The sequence below is a fragment of the Brienomyrus brachyistius genome, chromosome 2 (assembly GCF_023856365.1).
Source record: "Brienomyrus brachyistius isolate T26 chromosome 2, BBRACH_0.4, whole genome shotgun sequence".
Classification (NCBI taxonomy): Eukaryota; Metazoa; Chordata; class Actinopteri; order Osteoglossiformes; family Mormyridae; genus Brienomyrus; species Brienomyrus brachyistius.
This window is the reverse complement of record NC_064534.1, coordinates 48,115,317-48,128,978: the sequence shown is the minus strand read 5'-3', so window position 1 is coordinate 48,128,978 and position 13,662 is coordinate 48,115,317. Positions and strand designations below refer to the sequence as shown.

The 13,662-nt window shown below is 44.6% G+C and overlaps 1 protein-coding gene across 1 annotated transcript in view; it reads right to left on the bottom strand.

Moving 5' to 3' along the window:
• The window catches only part of kntc1 (kinetochore associated 1), a 47,163-nt gene that overhangs the window by 16,744 nt on the left and 16,757 nt on the right, over window positions 1-13,662 (bottom strand). The window contains 11 exon segments of the mRNA XM_048979277.1: window positions 311-427; window positions 2,391-2,519; window positions 3,777-3,881; window positions 3,980-4,143; window positions 4,569-4,625; window positions 4,754-4,898; window positions 5,228-5,325; window positions 9,481-9,653; window positions 10,136-10,431; window positions 10,989-11,056; window positions 12,569-12,641. Of these exon segments, the coding sequence (XP_048835234.1) occupies window positions 311-427; window positions 2,391-2,519; window positions 3,777-3,881; window positions 3,980-4,143; window positions 4,569-4,625; window positions 4,754-4,898; window positions 5,228-5,325; window positions 9,481-9,653; window positions 10,136-10,431; window positions 10,989-11,056; window positions 12,569-12,641 (1,425 nt within the window).

Below are 13,662 nucleotides of genomic sequence, written 5' to 3'. Positions count from 1 at the left end.
GAGAAGGTGCTGAGAAGCTGCATTATAACTCACTGCACCATTTTTAAGCTGTGATTATTAGTACATTTTGCCAAAGATTTATTAGTGATCATCTGAGTAATGAATACACAAAAATTGGAGAGGGAGAGAGAGGCGGTCATCTTGCACACCATCGTTCTCCCAAGAGTGAAGCTTCACACTCTACCTCAAGAAAGGCCCAAGATCACTGTGTCCAAGATGCATAAATCGATTATTAAAAAACAGATGGGTACATGGGTACAAAGAGGATAAAATTACACAATTTACGTCATTGGGGACATTTAGCACTAACCCCCAGCTTGCCCAGTTTGATGCCCCACTCTGTGTCAGTGATCAGGGACAGGAACTTCTGACGTTGCTCCTCCTCCATGAACAAGCTGCAAAGATGCACTCCGACCATGGACACAGCCTAATAAACACATGAACAAAAGTAACACATGTGAATAGTTTGGAAGGACCAGGAACAGTCTTCTGGGGAGTATCTTCCATCTGATAAATTTAAAGCATTTTGAAAACCTAAAAAGGCTAGATGCTGGTTCAGCTTTTCACTCTTCTCTTGGAACTGAAAGCATTTCTGCTTGGTCTCGAATTGTCTCAGACAATTCAGGGTGTATAGAGGCTGTTTATTTTTTAAAAGACAGTCCCAAAGTACAATGCCACCTTGAAAATTCTTTCAGAACAAACAGGACGTTGCTGCCACCTGTCCCATATATCACAAAACCCTGTAATGAAAAATAAAACGCTGCGTCACGTTTTAAACCAGGTCTTGGTCTTGAATCAGACTCGATACAGACAGTCTTCTCCTTATCGCTAGTTGTCAGAACGATGACAATGTTTCCCTGGACTGTCCTGTCAGTCTTTATCAAGTATAGGTTTAAATTAATGCTATGATCAAGCATGCCGTGCACTCTGCAATTTACGCCAATCAATGCCTATCTCACAAATCTCATTGGATGTGCCATTGAATTTAAAAAATGAGGCATATGTCGTTTGGCTTCTTGGATTGGTTGAGTGTTCACTAGTTTTTTGCTAAGCATTTGTAGACCTAAGACCCATTTATATAGGTTAATTGTTAGAACGGGGTTGAGAAACCTGATCGTGGATCAGAATAGGAACGGGCTTATTTTAAAATGGTCACATTCACTCTGCCTTGCGATCCTTTCGGAACTTGCTGCAACCTATATCTGAGTCACAACCTATGGGTACAGTCTTGTCTCCCGAAAATGAATCATGGGATTGTATTGTTCTTATTTGACAGGGTTGCAACCAATGCATTCTGGATATTTGGGGTGGGGTAAGGATGACATCTGGGGATTTCTATGGTCCTCTGTCCTTAAGAACTGGTTTTTAGCAATGAAGCATAAAGCATACGGATATGCAAGAATAAAAGTATGGTCAAGTATCCATATTGAGAAACATAATTTATGTCTGTGCATAATTTAGATGGTTTGTAAATTATATACGAAGGTCTAGACAGGAAATGACAAAGCGATTTCACATGCAATGTGTACAGCACAGTATCGTTTAGAAATTCGTAATAAACAGACTTATGTTATCGTTCAGGTTAACATGAACGATATGGGTGTCCAAGTATTTTTTGCAAATTTTCACATTAGTGGGGATCTTCCACTCCCAAACCTCATGAATGTGAAGGGGATACTGTATAATGTTTTTTATCTGAATAAAAAAATGTTTTTTATCTGAATCTTCCTTTTGCATCTACTATGTGGCGTCGCTTTACTTTCAAGTGAAAATGTCTTTTTCGTCAGCTGTGTGATACCACTGCAATCTGTGTCAAAATCTTTGATTTAATCAGCTCCAATTCATCACCCAGAAAAAGTCCCAGCAAAATTTGACAGTTATCGCGTTGAGAAAGCGTCTGCGGTGGTGGCAGGTCTGTTCTAAAATCTTGTGAATTGCCCATTCAAGAAAAACAAGCTAAAACATTTAGACAAAAGTGATGACAAAGATTGGCTAAGCTACGTTAAGGGCCCGAAGGGCATATAGTTTAATGTTATCTATGGTTAACCTCACATTAATCAGGTGAGACCGTGAATGTCTTTAGACGTTGCTGCATTGCATTCGTGCTGTTGGTGCTGTTATGCGTTGACTGCATTTTCTTTCACTGTTAATGTGAAGGGCTCCTACATAACTGAGGCTTTTACTCTCTTTTTATATGGACCCTCCTCTCCATCTTCTTTCTGCCATATTGCCATGTAATTCAGAAGTGATACAAAAGGCAAATAAATTAAACAAACAAATAATAAAAAAAAGTGATCACTACAGCTCTAAATTGTGTTAAACAGAGTACAGAACCCCTCTGTGCAGCCTGAACATTTCATTCATAGAGAATAAGCCTGCTATGATCCTACCAGTATCTTCTTGTAGTTATGCCAAGTGTCATTGATGACCTTCCAGAGTATCTCCAGCATGTCCTTCTTAGGAAGCAGCGTACAGTAGCCGATAGCCAGACTGCAGTCCACTACTCTCCAGTTAAGCACCTGAATCAGAAAAGATCAATAAAAATAATTAAACTCATCCACGTACCTTCCAACCCATCCATCCATCCATCCATCCATCTACCGCTTTTCCAGGTCGGGTTGCAGGGGCAGCAGTTTAAACAGGGAAACCCAGATTTCCCTCTCCCCAGCCACTTCATATAGCTCCTCCGGGGGAATCCCGAGGCATTCCCAGGCCAGTTGAGAGACATAGTCTCTCCAGCGTGTCCTGGTTATTCCCTGGGGCCTCCTCCCAGTGGGACATGCCCGGAGCACCTCACCAGAGAGGCGTCCTAAACAGATGCCTGAGCCACCTCACCTGGCTCCTCTCAATGCGGAGGAGCAGCAGCTCTACTCTGAGTCCCTCCCGAATGACAGAGCTCCTCACCCTATCTCTAAGGCTACAGATGCGTGTCAACCAGGACAGCCCCGCAGCATCCAGAGCCTTAAGGAAATCCAGGCAGATCTCATCCACTCCCAGGGCCCGGCCAACGAGGAGCTTTTTAACCACCTCAGCGACCAATAAGGAGGCGCGTAACACGGCCCATTCGGATAATGTCCCCCGCCTCCCCTGGGACAAGGGAGAAATTGTCTGGGACAAGTTCCTTCACCAGACGTTCCCAGCAGACCCTTACTATACCCTTGGGCCTGCCAGGTCTGACCGGTTTCCTCCCCCACCAGCGGAGCCAACCCACCACCAGGTGGTGATTAGTTGACAGCTCCGCCCCTCTCTTCACCCGAGTGTCCAATACATGCGGCCACAAGTCCGATGACACGACCACAAAGTTGATCATTGAACTGTGGCCAAGTGCATATATGGACACCCTTATGCTTGAACATGGTGTTCATTATGGACAATCCGTGACGAGCACAGAAGTCCAATAACAAAACACCGCCCTTGGTTCAGATCGGGGGGGGGGGGGGGGCGTTCCTCCCAATCACACCACTCCAGGTCTCACTGTCACTGACCACATGAGAACTGAAGTCCCCCAGCAGAACAAGCGAGTCCCCAGGAGGAGCGCTCTCCAACACCCCTTCCAGGGACTCCAGAAAGGGTGGGTATTCTGAACTGCTGCTTGACGCATAAGCGCAAACAGTCAGGACCCGTCCCCCCCACCCGATAGCGAAGGGAGGCTACCCTCTCATCCACTGCGATGGGGTTACACAACAGGGGTCTTCCACATCATCTGAAAGGATCTTCACCATTTTAGCTGCTGTGCTGCATTAAACCCGGGAAGGGATGCAAATCTGCACCTTTACCTTGTGCAGAAGAGCAACTGCAATGGTCTTGATGGAAGCCAGGGTGCTTTTCCCGAATTCGGCTAAGCACTTCCTGTCTCTCAGCAGCTGCTGGTGGCTGTGCAGCTGAAAGAAGCCAACAGATTGGTGAGCACACCTGAAAGGTCGACATGCCATCCAATCAGAGTTGAGCGATGCCCTCCCTCCCTAATGCGCTCCCCTACTTGAGAACTGAGGCCCAGGTCCATGTTGTTGGTAGCGATGTGCTGGAGGCAGCTGCCAAAGGAATTGGTGAGCAGGCGCAGCGCCAGCTGCAGCTGGCTGCACTCCTGCAGATTCTGCAGCATCACGGCCACCGGGCCCAGCAGGGGTGCCAGGAAGTTCATGTCTTAGTGGGGGGGGGGGGGGGGGGGGGGATAAGAAACAGAGCAAGGACCAGATTCAGCCAGACCGGGAACAGTTGGCTCAATATTTAAGGTAGGTAAAGAAAATTTGTTCTCAGAAAATGAAATTAATGAAAATCAAGGAATAATGCTGTCATTCTTCATTAAAGCTTGAGTTACAGAAATGAAGGAACACTACTGCTGCAACAAATACTTGAAAAATTCAAATATAAAAAATATTCAATAAAAACACATACCTGAATGACCAAAATACATAAGTAGGACATATTCTGACCATGGCATTGGGGGGGGGGGGGCAGTACTACTCTTCTAGTAAGCAGTGCACACATACCACACAAGTATATATCTAGTATCCGAATATTCAAATATGAATACATTTGATAGTTGCAGCCCTAATGAACATACTTACCTTCTTGGTAAGGCAAATTGGACAGACAGGAACAGTCCAGAGGGTACAGTTTTGAGTCTAGAGCATAAACAAGCACAGAACTTCAGAAGAAAGCACCATGATCTGTAGACTATATAAACTGTGTAGGCGTCTAAAATAAAAGCAACTAAGAGGGCATGAAATGTATCTCTTGTTCGCCATCGCACCTGAGGCCAGAGGAAGAAGGCTGTTGGTGATCTCGTACTGGACTGGAAGAACTGTCACGGGGTCCAGAACAATGCCGTCCTCGTTGAAGAAATGCTGGAAGCTCCACTCTATGTATGGGTCACAGTCCGAATCTGGACACGAGTCCTGACGACATGACAGAACATCAGCTAGCTAAATTATCGATGTATACAGAGACTAAAATATTGGTAATCCATAGCTTTGCATGCTGGTTAAGATTAGATTCAGCTGGCTGGTCGAGTCCCAGAAGGGGATTGCTGCTCTACCTTAGAAATGAGCCGCTAAAAAAACACTAACACCAATACCAGCAACCACCATCTGTGGGGGGAAACAAGACCCCCCCAGACTCGCCAGGCCTGGCCGGAACTGAGCCAGTCACCATATTAGGAGTCATGACTTCTTCCAACCCCAGGAGGAACAAAGCAAAAGGAGGGGGGGGGGGTAGAGCCCAGTACCTTGGCAGTGAATCCGTAGTCATCGATCTGGCACTGCTGGTAGACGTCAATGGCTGCCCGCGTGCTCTTACACAGCTCCATGCAGTCCAGAAGCAGATCTGCAGGGCAGAGCGGCAACACTGGGTCACTCACACATGCAATGACCCAAAATCACAGTCCAGCAACAGTTGATCAGAATCCCTCAAGGAGAACATCTTTGGCATCGGGTTACTTCATGGCTCTCTAGAACCTCATCCAATGTAGTGGTACTCGGGGTCAGTCTTGAGTCCTCATAAATGGACTCTGTTTTGTCATGCACTTGGGTGAATTTTAACTGAGACTGGGATGTTAACTGAATAGTTTTGATTTCTGCCCTGAATTCTGTGCAAAGCCATGACTTAAATTCTCACATTGTTTATAGCCAGGTAGGAATATTATTGGTTTCTACTGAAATGCACGCTCATACTATTATTGCATTTGGGTAACAAAATACTGCATGTGTTAAGCTCAAAAACATAACTTATGACTTTAAAATTAACTGGATACTTTTCCAAGGCCTTCCAGCTGCACATTGTTACGCACATGCTTAAATGAGTTGGTTGAAATATTTTTAGGTACAATGTTAGAATGTTTAATAAGTTTGATAGCCATCTGCATGAAGTTGACCCCCCATTTGTTTCAGATTTCAACCAAACTGGTTTCAATCGTATGTGCTGCATTTGTACCGGATTGTGCCATAAAAATTTTAGTTTGTGCTGTTTTACTTTCTGAGATATAAATGTTTGTTTACATGGTGATGTCATCAGCGTGACGTTAGCCCCCCGTTTGTGTATGATTTCCACCAGTGGCCTGTACTATGAAGGGGTTACTGGCTTATCGGGGTAACTTGCCAGATTTAAGGTACCATAGTTTAAATGGACTTCATATTTGTTCACTTACATTTTGCCCAGACCATCTTAAATCTGACAAGAGTGTGTGTATAGTTAATGCACAGGTATAGACCTCACAAATATTAACGTCCGCCCCCCCATTTCTAAAATGGCATTGCTCATGTGAAAATAAGCACCCCCTTATTAAACAGCAGCATAAAAGTAATACAAAGTGATACATACGAAATGCATATGGGTGTTAGCCGCTGAGAATGTGAATTTATTCAGTACGATCCTGAAATGCAGTATCTGGTTGGGGGAGCTGTCTAAGTCTAAGTCTACGTCCAGCTTTATCGTGGAGTCAAACGCTCCACCTTCTGTTAACACGAGAAACACGAGCCTGAGCACTATACAGCAATCATGTAAAGGCATAAACTAAGAGGTATAACTCCGAAAAAAAATAACAGTACAGACCATTTTTAAATGGCACAAACTATTGAGAGCAGTTCGGAGGCAAATGGGGGGCTACACTTAACGGCGGAGTCACGTGACCATGTAAATAAGCAAAATCTCTGAAGCAGCACAAAGGACCGTTTTAACGGCACAAACGATTGCGATAGGTTTGGTCAAAATCAGACGCAAATGGGAGGGGGGGGCAACCTTACAAACATTAATATCTCAGAAACTAAAGCAGCACAAATGACAATCTTAACTGCACAAACCAGCACAAACGCAGCACACATGATTGCGATCGGTCTGATGGAAATCAGACGCAAATGGGGGGGACTAACATCACGCTGATGGTGTCACCATGTAAACAAACATTTATATCTCAGAAACTAAAGCAGCACAAACAAACAATTTAATGGCACAATCCGGCACAAACGATTGAGACCAGTATGGTTGGAGGCCAACTTCACGCAGGTTTGGAAGCCATAACCCTGCACCCCCTATTTAAAAATAGAACTAGTGACTGGACCTTCCCAAAATAAACTACATAAAACACCCAAATAACTTGCACAAACATTCCCAAATATATTCTAGTTGAAATCCTGACCTCAGGAGAAGCACTCATCTTGATTGGTTTAGGGACGATGACATGTTACCTCGTTTTTCCAACACCATCTCTAGTTTACCCAGTCTTCCACCTCCAGGAAATAAAATATAAAAGTGCTGTACCCGTCTAATTCCAAGCCTGTAATTCCATTCTTGATTTTGTACCCTAAGTTTAACAGTCATTCTTGATACTGCTCCCCCCACCCATCTCCACTGAGCAGTTATTCATCCACGTGCTATAATGACCGGCAAAATGAAGCTGTAGTGCAGTGAAGGTATAAGAAAAGGTTGAGCTAATGCTATATCATTGCAGAGGTCTTTTTCCGGTTTATTCGTTTCCTCCCATTTCAAAGAGCTTCAGGCTACTGGGTGGCCGAGAGGTCCGTCAAAACGGAGGGTCGGTAGTCTCCCTGTCACGAAGTGGCTGGCTGCAAACCCTTGCCATTCAGGGTAGACCAAAAGTGTTCCCATTTTGTTAAGCAGGCCAAGAGCTCTGCATTGAACGCTGTGAATCATGTGTAGGCACAGTTTACGTGCCGAAATCTAAAACTGAAAATTTGTGACATCATGGATGCCATATTTACATGGGGTGTTTTATTTATTTATTTATTTTTGAGCATTTCAGCTTGTTTTCAGACAAAAGGTTTGTGCCTGGATTCAATCTTTGGACCTTTAAGGGGAAATGAATGCCAAGATGGGGCGGCATGGTGGTGCAGAGGTTAGCACTGTTGCCTCACACCTCTGGGACCTGGGTTCGAGTCTCCGCCTGGGTCACATGAGTGCGGAGTTTGCATGTTCTCCCCATGTCGTCGTGGGGTTTTATCCGGGTACTCCGGTTTCCCCCCACAGTCCAAAAACATGCTGAGGCTAATTGGAGTTGCTAAATTGCCCATAGGAGTGCATGCGTGAGTGACTGGTGTGTGAGTGTGACCTGCGATGGGCTGGCCCCCCATCCTGGGTTGTTCCCAGCCTTGTGCCCATTGCTTCCGGGATAGGCTCCGGACCCCCCGCGACCCAGTAGGATAAGCGGTTTGGAAGATGATGGATGGATGGATGGATGAATGCCAAGATCAGCATACTGCAGCATGTTTTCAGTACATTATTGGGGCAGTGGTGGCCTAATGGTTAAGGAAGCGTACTTGTAATTGAAAAATTGCTGACCAGCAAGTTACCACTGAGGTACCTTGAGCAAGGTACCACCCCCAAGCGCTGCTCCCTGGGTGCTGAATTAACTGCCCCCTGCTATGTCACATTGTCACATATGGACTAAATGAAGAGGACACATTCTGTTGTTGTGCACTGTGTGCTGTGGTGTATGATCACTGATCACTTATTTATGCTATTAATGTAAACCATCACAGAGGTCCTAAACTAAGTCCCTAAATTATACAATTCCTTGGTGAGACCTCACCTAGAATATTGTGTGCAGGTTTGGTCACCATATCTTAAAAAGGACATTGTGGCCTTAGAAAAGGTGCAGCGTAGGGCCACAAAAATGATTCCTGGTCTGAATGTCATACGAGGAACTGTTACTTGAGCTAAATCTGTTCAGTCTCAAGCAAAGGAGACTGAGGGGGGACATGATCCAGGTATATAAGATTCTAACAGGTTTGGATGCTGTTCAACCAAATAGTTACTTCAGCATTAGTTCCAAGACACGAACTCGTGGCCATAGGTGGAAATTAGCGGGAGAACATTTCAAACTGGATTTAAGGAAGCACTTCTTTACACAGCACGTGGTCAGAGTATGGAATAGTCTTCCTGATAACGCAGTGCAAGCTGAATCCTTGGGTTCCTTTAAATCAGAGCTAGATAAGATTTTAACAACTCTGAGCTATTAGTTAAGTTCTCCCCAAGCGAGCTTGATGGGCCGAATGGCCTCCTCTCGTTTGTATAGTTCTTATGTTCTTAAACACTGTGCCCTTAGCGGCCATACTGAAATGCTATCAAATGTTATAAATACTGTAAGGCTAAGGGCATACGTCGGGCAGTGCAGCACGCTGGACCAGTGCCAGTCATGCAAATAATGTAAATAATTGCGTGTGATTACTGTCTATTGTGATGTTATTGTGCTACAATTTAATGGATTGTATAGTGTTTAATATAATGGGTTGTATATAGTATGTGTGTGTGGCCACAGGTGCTGTTGAGACAGCCTGCACAGAGGGCAAACTGTGTTGGGACCACGAGTGAGCTGGTGCTTGATGGTTGTGTTCAGTCCTGTTAAGGGCTTGTGTAAAAAGGGTGGAAATGTGGAGACTGGCTAAAGATACGATCTTGACTTGGACTCAATAAAAGTAGACTCATAGACAACAGTGATATGACTATCCCCTGCTCCATGAGCTGTACCTGGGTGGCACACCGTGATGGCCTGACAGGCCAGGGTGTGGATGGCAGCGGGAAGGTTAAGGCCCTCCGGAATGACCATGGGTACGTTCTCTTCCAGCATGTGGCAGAGCTTCTGGGCAGCACTGAAGAGCACCCTGCCCGTGCTGGCGTTGGAGTGATGGTGATACAGTTCCCTGTGGGGGGGGGGGGGGGGGGGGGGGCCCAAACAGGCAGGTGAGCAGCAAATCACAGCTAGTCATCACTCCATTTTGTACAATCCAGGAGATCTGACGAACAGAGGCTGTAAATCATAACCCTGACAAACAGGATTAGTCCAGCACAGGGCAGGAGCAGAGAAATAAACTGCTGATTCATAATGAAAGGTGCCAATGACAGTCCAGCCACAATGTAGAGCTACAGTTTATAATAGTTTATAATTTAGTTATTTTAGACCTATAGAGATTTTAAAGTCAATTTATTAATAAAAACCACACACACACACACACACACACACACACACACACACTCACACTCACACTCACACTCACACTCACACTCACACTCATCCACATTCTTAAGATGCCTTCAGAAATACAGAAAAGGACCCATTTATGGCTGCGACTACCAAACACCACCTCAATAAGACCTATCATGAAGTGCATCAGGTGCATGTTACCCGCAGATCTTCAGGGCCTTGTCCACCTTTCCCACCCCCAAAGCTCTCAGTGCGAGGTCAGCCCACAGCTCCGGCTCCGATCGCTGCAGCTGCCTGGCCAACCGGCGCAGCCCAGCCTCTGTGGAGAGGGTCCTGGTCTTGCCGTCGGGATCGTTGGCCACCAATGGCGTGGTTCCCTTTGGGTACCGCCCCTGGGCATGGGTGTTCTCATAGGCTGTGATGTGCTGCTCCTGGAACTGCAACCGCAGGGCCTTGTCTACATAGTCCTCCGGCGACAGGAAGATGTCAAAGTCCTCCTGCGGGTAGTAATGTCAACAGCTCCACACAGGCATCTCTTTAGCCACCATCACAGAGGTCCTAAACTAAGTCCCTAAAGGGCTATGTGGGCTGGTCTTTTCTAAATTCCACCCAAGCAAATGGAGAACAAACACACCAGATCCTGAACACAACAGTCAAATCTCCCCTAATCATCATTAATACTTTTAAGCAATGCAGCATTTAACTGCTGTATTTTAAAAGCAAGCAGAGACAGACAGAGAGAGATAAACAGAGAGAGACAGACAGAGAGAGACAGACAGAGACAGAGACAGACAGACTCCAAAGTATTCATGGCACTGGCAGGTCAGCTGACTTGGGGGACTGAGTGAGTATTAAGGAGACACACAGCCCCATGAGGAACAGAGATCGCAGTAAAGAAAGCACAACCATGAAAGCAACAGCATGAACCCTGATCAGGTCATCTTCAGGTTTTAAATACTATCAAAACAGGGACTGTTGCACATTAAAGGCTGGGTGATGTGGAGTGAGAGCATCTCTGCAGACTCCCCCAGTACTCGCGGATTCATCAGCATACCTGCAGGTTGGCAATGGCCTCAAACATCTTCAGGTCATTCTCACACACCAGTCTTTTAAAGGCATCATCTTTAAGGCAGAAAAAAGGTCTGTTAAAAATATGGAAATGTACAGCTGCATTCAGAAAGGGTGACATTATTGTAATTTACAATACTGCTGCTTATCCAATTTCAAACTTATTCTAACATGAATAGATGCATTTTAAACACTATTTCAACAGTGAAAACTATCCCACAATCTGCAATCAAAATTAGAGAATGGTTACAATTTTATTGCAGAAGCCTAAAAATGAATTTGGTTAGAACTTACAGTAATAGAATGCATAGAGGACCTTGCTTTCAACGACTGGCACATCAGTACCCACAGGACATAACCAATTTCTCACACTGCTCTGACTTGATTTGGTTTCAGTCATCTTCCAGTTCCTTCCACAATGCAGTAACTGCAGTGGGTCTGTTTGCCATAATTTTGCTGCCAATTACCTTCCAGAGGTTCTTGATACGGTTCAGATCAGGACTCTGGGCTGGCCATTTCATCACCATGATTTCTCAGCTTTGTGCAATTGCTTCACCCATTTTGCAGTGTGGTGAGGAGCATTGTTTTACATAAAAATGACTGTCTGACTGGGTGATGCTTGTAGGGAAGGAACCGCATGTTGCTGAAGGAGGTTCTGAAGCTCATTAGCATTCACCTTGCCATGTAACTGTAGGAGAGGTCTGACTCCGGCTGCAGAAAATGTATCCATACAGCATAACACTTATCCGTCTGAACTTCTTCACAGTCAGAGGAATCTTTAACCAATTCAACATCGCACATAATGTTTCCTATCTAAACAAACTAAATTAAACTTTGAACCAATTCTCCTCTGTCCACATAACACGCTCCAGAGTAGGCTCTCAGTCCATATTATCTCAGACAAGACCCTTTCAAGTCAAATTCTTGCCCTGTTCAGGACTGATTTGCAAGCAATTCCAGCTCTGGTGTTGAACGAATTCCCTCCGAGAGTCTCGTCATCATCCTGTTCACTCACACGCTCCTCTTATGTGGATGACCAGGCTTTTTTGGGGACTTGAATTACTTGGTTGCTTTGGACAGCTTCAAAATTCAACAAGTTAAGCTCTTTGGACAATTAACCCCCCCCCCCCCCGATAATTAAGAGAATCATCCCATCAGCCTTCACCTGAACAACCTGACGTCACAGGGTTTTGGTCACCTTGGAGAGGTCCACCAATGGAATGCAATGCAAAATGCCTACCAATGTTTCCGAATAGATTGGGGTTGTCAGATATTTCAGATTAGAACAAAAAACTGACAAGTATAAATCACTCGCTAATTTTGATTCTCCCATTTTTACCTCCTTTGAATTCATTGTTTAAACCTTTAATGTTGCGATGTGCAAGTTTTCAGTGAAATATCTTTTCTATTCAAATTAGAAGAACTTTGAATTAGATAATTTACAAAAATGTCACTCATTCTCTAATTTTGATAACTACTGTATAACTAAGGAGCCTCCTGTTGTCACCAACATGCCAGTCCCACATTGTGCGACTGGGCACAACGTCAGGCAGAAGCGACGCCCACCTTGTCGAATCTGCCGTAAGAACTTCAGTGTCTCCAACATGACCTGGGCCACATTTATGTGCCATTTCTTGTGCTGCTGGAAAACACAAGGAACAAGGCTTTGGACCTACTCGGGAAGAAGCCCTCCTAATAGCCAGGCAGTCACTTTGATACAGGGCAGCACATAACCTGGAAGTAAAGGGGATAGGACAGGGGAACAACCTGGACAGGATGAAAGGCTTTTGCAGGTTCAAGGGACACACGCACAGACACATGTTTGCAGAAAACAAACAGCCCATTAATTTCTATGGGAAAAACCCTAATCCCAACAAACGACAAACTTAACCCCTACCCAGCCCTAATCTTAACCATAGATAACCAAGCAAAACACAAGTCTCAAGTCTCAGTTTTTTGATTGTCACAGATTTTTATAAAACTGAGTTTCTTCTTCTGGGGACCGAAAAAAATGGTTCCTACAACGTTAAAATATCAGGTTTTTTTCATATTGTGAGGACATTTAGTCTCCATGATGTGCTATACACACATACAGTTCAATTTAGACACTCGTATGCTTAATTGCATGTTTTTGGACTGCAAGAACAACATGGAGTTGTGTAAGATACCTGCACATCGCTGGTAGACAATGCAGAAGCCATAAACAGAGTGAAAGGCGGATTTGAACCTCTGACTACGGAGATGTTAAACAGGGCTAACCACATAACCTACCTTTGGCAGGAAGAAACGACAGAAGAATATTTAAATACAGGCAGCCCCCAGGTTACGAACGAGATCCATTCACTAAGTCTGCCTTTAAGCTGAATTTGAAGACAAGTTGGAAAAATCACAGTATATAATAATACAGTAATAATTAAAGTAATTGCATACAATACTGTTCTGTACCTCAAGCTGACAAACTGCTGAAGAAGCACAACGATTTCATCAGCATCACGGTAGTGCATGCGTTCATTATTATGAACCATTGTATTTACCCCAAACTCTTAATATAATAGACTTTAAGGTAGTCCGTTTGCAAGTACGAGTTGTCTGCAAGTCAGACGATCTTAGCGTGGGGAGTGGCTGTATACAGAACATACAGCTGCAATGGATGCCAATTC